The following is a 7,951-nucleotide window of genomic DNA, read 5'->3' on the forward strand; positions in this document are numbered from 1 at the left end:
TATGTGAGCTTTACCTTAATTGTAATGTTAAAATTACTCTTATTTCATCTTAGCAAAGAGAATTTTGGTAAACACGTCACACATTCACATTTTCTATTGACTTTCGTGATCTTAGCGGCACATGACATAAGGACAGAGGCCACATTTCATTGCTTGATATACCTCCTGTCTTCCTTCTCTTTTTTAATCTTTCACCAATATACTCATTATTTTCGTAAAATTAAAACCATTATCCCTTTTTTCCTTTACACTAGCTATGTCCTTTCTGCATGATGTTACCATTAACCATTGTCATTCTGAATCTGAGTATATAGGAAAGTTTGGGGAGCAGAAAGAAGTTGCAACTTTATCATATCATATATCCCCCAACAAGCCACGATATTGAAATTGGGAAATATGTAAAGTCAGTCAAATGCATGGCGACTATTTTGAAAATGTAATGTAAAAAATCCAAATATTGGAAGAACTTGAAACTATTAAGATACTGTTTTGTTTTTTCCAGAAGAAAGTAAAATAAATTTCAAAACAATAGGGTATCAAAACCTATTTCATTTAGTCTTTATGTTATTTACATTAAGTGATAGGGTTTTGACATTTTAGGCATATTATAAACTTTGTAAATACTGTACAGGTCAAGCAAGACATATACTGTGCTTACACATACACTGATTACCATCTGATAATATAATCCTTAACACTTAGTATAGTGCTTCAGATAACTGAGCTATAATAAGATCTCAACATCAACATGGTTTAATGTTATGAATTGGATATTAAAAGTCACATACAACAGCGCCCCATAGAATAAAATAATCTATATGATAATGAATACCAGGATTAAGATGAGGATGAATAAACATAAATAAAAAGTAATGACAATTACAATGATTATTATTATACAGAAAAGAATAACAGCAAATATTATATTACTAACTGTAATATAATGGCAGTATCAATTACAGTCAAAGAATAAGTTACCTCAGTGCTATGATTAACACTAATAAAACAACTAGTGACTGTAATCACCCAGAGTATAAAACAAGCAAATAACTAAGAAAAGCATATAGTTAAAACATTCTATCAGTTGAATATGGAAACTGATGTGTGATAATGACGACAATAATAGATAAATGACTTAATAAACTGATCTAACTAAACCATTAATGAATAGCTGAAGAGAGAGAAGAGTTATTAAGCAAGAATGAACCCATACATACTTCCATGAAGATCAATGAAAATAAGAAGACGATTCATGAAAGCACAGCCATATTTCAACAACTAATGTTGATATGCAAAAATACTAGTTTCAACTTAAATAACATTACATGTCCTTAAGTTACAATAATCAGATCACTATATCCAGGATATTTATCAGTCACAGGAGATGATGCCTCATTAGCTTGCCTGTATTTATATACCTTAATTCACTAATGTCCTTCGGCTGTTATGAAGCTACGTAGTGGTCTCTACAAATGTCAAGTAAAACCATGAAATTCAGCTTTCATGCTGTATACACTATGACTGAGGATATGAAATTCATGTAGATTTCATAATGAGAGTAATTAATACTCTATATTTGAAAAAATGTAAAAATAAATTATAAAAATTATAATTATTCCAATTTTATAACTTTTATTTAATGTCATTTAACTATGTTAGCTTGGCTGTCGTCTGATTTCACCGTGCCAGACCAGTACTGTTTGTATTTCCATAAAACTTTGCAATAGCAATAAGTAACTACCATGCACTGGATAGACCTTGCATGAAGAAATAAATACCGGCCTGTGAAAAAAGGAAATATAATGCAAAAATGTCATCACAGCCATTGATAAAATTACATAGTATCTTAGAACTTACCATAAATGACTGTTTGAAGCCTAGACCAAAAAATTGTAAAATAAAATCCTTTTAGAGTAAAAAATCTTTTTTTTTTTTTTTTATAAACAGATAAAGAGTACTTTCAAAATGAACTGCAATATGTATTATTTCTGCCATCAAAGTCTAGCTCTATGAGGCTCTATTCTATGAATATTAGACACTATGACACAATGGTGAATATGCAGTCTACTAACTTCTGTGGAACATTACATGTAATCTACTCATTTCCTGCAATACATATAACAAGAGATTATCCATCCACCATAATCACACTAGTTTACATAAAAGGCAACATCATTAATCTCTAATATTACATGAAGCACCAAGCCATATATTTGCCACAATTATATAGGTATATTTTATATGAAAATTACAGTAAACAAGAGAATTGCTAAATAACCTGCCTTTATAATATTTCAGATAAAAAATAAAAGTACACAGATAATAAACCACTAGCACCAGTAACACTCAATCTCCTGTAACTATTATGTCTAACACTTTGCTGTCTATGTGAAGCACTCAGCTGTTAGAATGCTTCCTTAAATATAAAATATATAATAAAATCTTTATATATATATATATTTGAAGAAAAAAAAAAAAAAGCACTTAAATATAGTTTCTCCTCCATTACCATATTTGAGAATGAATTGGGTTTCTCAGAAGTTGACAATTTCTTTAAATTTTGCCAATTTGATTAATCTTTCAAACCCGTCACTATGGATAAACATGCGAACACTATGATCCATTTCTTTTTAAATGTAAAGACTAATGTCTATTAAACTCATCAACTTGCTTATTTCCTATTGTTAAAATTTTGCTGAAAAAAATATATTTAGATAGCTATTTTCCTCTCCTTGTAAACTGCCTCTCTATTCCAAAAGCAAAGAGGAACAGTCAGTGAAACTTACCGCTAAGACATCAAACTTCCTGTGATAATTACATAATATTTCCTTAGGATGCATATCCATGACTCACCAAAGCACCAATAGTTTATTTTCTGTGATAACAACCTTGAAGAACAGAATTCCATCAATGAAAGTTATTGCAGTCAACAATTGCATATAAATATCTTACAAATTATTTGTCAACTATGCTAGTATAATACAGATGATTTATATGAATTTTCTGTATTAGTGTTGGTATGAAATGATAATTTTCAAAATATAAAGCACACTACAAAGAAATTTTAATGGGTTGCATCTAACACATCAAGTCACCACATGAGGTAACATTGCACTGCACTACTTAATCAAGAATATATATATCTCAGTGTTAATCTGCAAGAAATGTACAGGATTGAAACTAATAACTCCTGAACATCTACTGCCAAACGAACCATCCATTCTTTTTTAAATACCAAAGTTCTCGTCTCAAAATGATCGCAGGCAAACATACACAAAAGGTAAAAAGAGAATGAATCATGCTGAAGTTCATGGAAATGCATATTACACAAAAAATAAGTGTCAGTAAAAGAAAAATTTCATAATCCACCAACAAAACAAAGTGTGTACATGGTACCTTTACCAACAAGCTACAAAAGGAGAAGTTCTGTCTGAATATAATGGAGACAGAAGAGACCATATCCATAAAGAGGGAACATTTTAAAGGCTCCATATAAACAAAAACAATATTACAACACAAAGAGAAAACGTAACCTATCGCACTTCAAAGGAGTTTTTATAAGCAACTATTTTCAAGAAATGATACAAAGATTTTTCAACGTTCAAAATTTGATAGCAGATGATTCACTTGCTTCTTTACCCTTCTAAATTCTTGGGGATAATAATGATAATAAAGTTGTATATTGTGGGAGGGAGGGAGGGGGGGGGAGAAGCTTTAAATATATGTGCAAGATTAGCTAATATTGTTGGTGGAAGATTGATGATATATAGCCATTTTAAGATAATATATAGAGCAATAGAACCCAACTGGAATGTAAGTTATGTTTCTCACCCAAAACTGTCACAGCCAACCAGTCATATTTACTAAAGGGTAAATGGTTACAAAGTTTCCTCGAGTTGCGTTTATACACAAGTTATGAAAGTACATGCACTGTCTTCATCAACCATGAGCACATCCATTTACAAACTACATCACAAAGAGAAGGACAACCGAGTCATTATATCGTGCTCATCGACTTCAGCATTGTGACACCGTGCCTGAAGATATATATATATATATATATACCTATGTATACCTCACACAAAAGTGAAGCAGGAATATTAAAAGGCTCAATCACACATCAACATTTAAAGTGTGCTACTGGCCCCACTCCTGGCATCAAAGCCAGTCGAAATAAGCCCCAATAGGGACTCCTATTTCCACCAGGGCAGGAAATACATTCCAGGTAGGTTCTACTAAAATGCATCGTACCAGGAATTGCTAATCAAGACTTCTCACTTGCTACATTCATGATATATATATATATAACCTCGTGTGTCCTTAGTGAGGGAAAAATAAATAAGAACTTAACAGGAACAAAGGCAAAAAAAATATATTTATATATCCTGTGCTTAAAAAAAATGTAAATATTTATAAATAAACCTTGCATTTCTTTTTCCCTTTGCAACAGTCGGTTCATTTAGTCAACAAGAATTGCATCAGAATTTCTACATGTAATGAAAACCTTTGATTCTATTGATTTGATCTTGCTCCTCATTTTCAAAAGTAATTATAAAAAATTTATTGCCTATCATATAATATTAAGTTCCACAAACTTTAGGAATTAGATTACTGCTGTTGTGAAAGCTTGAAAATAAAATTAAGTAAAATGATACTTAGGAAAGTAATGATGTTGGAGACAGTAATTTCATCTTGAAAATACAAAGAAAAAAACTAATTAAACTAATCAAAACAGTAATGATAATCAATACTGAAAATAATTTTAATAATAATGACTAACAATAATGATAATGCTAATAATAATATTAACAATGATATTAATGATGATGATAATAATGATTATGATAATGCTAATAATGATAATAATAATAATTATTATTAATGATAATACTGCCCATGATATTTTTCAATCACAATAATCATAATAATTATCAATGGTCATAATAACACTGAGAAAGCTAGTTACCAGTCATAATACCTATTCTTGTTTTTTCACAGCATTTTGTGTATTGTAATTATCTTTTTCATATTCATATTCTAATTTTTCAAAAGGATGCAATCTTAACATTCAATATTCATCATGACAAACATCATTATTTAAGCCATTAGCATTATACCATTTATCAAAATTATCATTATCATTAACATGACCATCAGAATCGTGGATTTAATGACCGAGTACTGGAAGCACAGGAGACAAATATTCCAAAGAGCAATATCAGCAATGCCTACTCTTGCATTCAAATACTGAAATCTATGTGTACGCCATCTCCCTTCAATGTTCGCTCGCGTTGTTCTCACGGAAATCCGAGTTAGTCTTTTCAGTTCAAATCAAGAGTAATGTATACACTTTGAAATAAACACATAAAAGAGACTACTATTTCAAGACCCAAAATTTCAAGAACGCTTACATTTATGCTTGGTTTTATTCTTCTGTGCATTGCTATTAACCTAAGTATGTGAAGCATAAGGCATTGTCTTCAGTAATAGAGGCTGTTTAATCTTCACAAGAAAGTCAGCTCCTTAAATTTATGTCAAAAGTTTTATGTGTAGTGATAAAATTTAGAGTTACTCCATGTTAATTTCCAGTCACATGAGGTTAAAGCATATAGTGGTTCTTCCACCACTGCTTTCAACCAGGTTTCCATATATTGAGCAATTACTATTTATACAAATCAATAAATATTCACAGCCAGTGACAAATCATTACATATAAATTACCTTAATTACCACCCAATTGTATACAACAATTTGTCCTAGTTAATATCAGAAACATACCCTGAAGTGATCAACCTTTTCAAAATGGCATTCCTGTTTAAAGTCCTATTTTTTAAAACATATATGTGGTCCCCTCCCAAAATAAACTTTTGTTTTCTGTTTGGAATGATACTGTTTCTGAATACATATTCACAAATCTTAAAACTAATTTTCAGTACCTGAATAACATAAGTACGGACATTATAATCTTTTCAGAATGAAATGTTTAGTTTTTTCTCTGAATTACATTTCAAATATTTACTAAAGAGTAAATACACCCAAATATACATGCTGATACTGAATCACCCTCTGATAATAGTACGAGGAAGCCAAAACAAATCAAGGGCTGTTGTGGTGGCTTGTCCTTCTAATAATTACAAAGAAAAATGGATTTTAAGACTGTAATATTGGTAGTATACTTTCATGGAATATTAGATGGCTGCAAGCTTTTCATGTTACTATGGGTACAGAATATGACATTAATTTTCCTTAAGGTTATTAGTTAAGTCTTCAGACAAGGTGGTTACATGAAGATATGAAATCAGGCATATAATCCTGTACAAAAAGACATCTGACTGTCATCGGCACATTATATGAACTATTTTACTTTACTGGTAAGACTAAATTTGCTGAGAGATATCTCAATAAATATAATACTGTAGTAGCAAGACTGATAGCTTTGGTGGTACAATGGCCAAGGCATACACTTCACTACATCAACTTTGGTGTGTACCAGCCTTAGCAACTGATTCAGACACATGATTCAGCTGTACAGAATAGGAGGCCAGACATCTGCTGAAATATCACATGATTCTGTTGTGCTCTAAGCAGATACTGGCATCCTGCTATTAGTACACTAGCAGGGCATTTTAAGTTGTGGTGGCAGCTTGAACAGGCATTTGCTGCACCAGTTTCATCACTTTGTCCAGAACTACTTCATTGGTGCACTGGACTGAGCCTGGTTCATATGGCTGGGCTATTACTGCAGTTTGCAAAACCTGATGGTAGATGTGAATGGTGAATGCAGGGTTAAATTGTTTACTTCAAAAGGTGTTATTTCATAGACTATTCAAATAATATGTTAAGTCATGGACTGCTTGACACTAATCAAAACTATTTCAGATATATATATTCAGTTTATAAAAGTGAGTTATATTACCTCTACACTCATATCATCCCTAACTGTATATGGCACACGGTTTTCTGCCAGCCATACGCAAAGGCTCTCTCGTCGTGCCGTCAGCTCCTGGCTACTGTAATGTATCTGAGGGACAGAATTCATAAATAAAACCCTAGGGAAAAAAATGAAATATAAAACTACAAACTGAGCAGACATTCTCTGGCACACTACACCTTCAAGCTACGTTAGTTTTTGATATTTAGAGGTCTAGCTTCTCTACTGCAGAAGCAACAAGTAAAAAGGTATGTATAAAATGAACAGACATTTTAGTAAAACATTCACATGCATGCTTACTCAACTCACATCATTTCAAAACATTATTATTTCAGATAATATCAATCTCTCCTTCAACTTTATTAAAATGGAAATCCAACTAACATTCATAATTTGCTTTAAATATGCAAAAAGATTTACAACGAGGCCTAACAATTACTGTAATACAACAATTTACTATTTCTGTAATAGAACATCAGTCATTCTCATATAACTATGTCTAGATTATTCTTATCCTTCCCACCTCAGGCCACCCTTAGAAAAAGCAAAAGAGGCATTTCCCATGAGAGTGGAAAACAAAAGACTGTTGCAAAGAGAAGCTAAAAACATATCTCTAAGGAGTGATTCAATAGTATTCACTGACAATAGTATACACTGTATATTTTTAAGTAAAAAGAAGACCAAAAGAAGAAGAAGTAGAGAAAGGAGATAAAGAGGAGGAGGAGGAGGAGGAGGAGGAGGAGGAGGAGGAGGAGGAGGAGGAGGAGGAGGAGGAGGAGGAGGAGGAGGAGGAGGAGGAGGAGGAGGAGGAGGAGAAGGAGGAGAAGGAGGAGAAGGAGGAGAAGGAGAAGGAGGAGGAGAGAGAAGAAAAAAAAAAAAAGAAAATACACAAAATCTAGGTGTATTAAAAGGTGAGAGAAAACAGTTCCTAAATCCTGCAGAATTTCATTTCCAGGCCTGACAGGAAAACAAAACCCACGAAGACTTCAAAACTGTTCCCCTACCTCTAAGTAAACCCAT

General features: G+C 32.2%; 1 protein-coding gene across 1 annotated transcript in view; it reads right to left on the reverse strand.

The window, feature by feature from the left end:
- Nucleotides 1-6,157: 6,157 nt before the first annotated feature.
- LOC125030343 (gem-associated protein 6-like) overlaps nucleotides 6,158-7,951 on the reverse strand; it is an 11,651-nt gene continuing 9,857 nt past the window's right edge. Inside the window, exons 4-5 of the mRNA XM_047620330.1 lie at nucleotides 6,917-7,021; nucleotides 6,158-6,755 (exon numbers count right to left, since the gene is read on the reverse strand). Coding sequence (XP_047476286.1) covers nucleotides 6,627-6,755; nucleotides 6,917-7,021 — 234 coding nt within the window. The 3' untranslated portion in view covers nucleotides 6,158-6,626. The remainder of the gene's footprint in view (nucleotides 6,756-6,916; nucleotides 7,022-7,951) is intronic.

The sequence above is a fragment of the Penaeus chinensis genome, chromosome 11 (genome assembly GCF_019202785.1).
Source record: "Penaeus chinensis breed Huanghai No. 1 chromosome 11, ASM1920278v2, whole genome shotgun sequence".
NCBI lineage: Eukaryota > Metazoa > Arthropoda > Malacostraca > Decapoda > Penaeidae > Penaeus > Penaeus chinensis.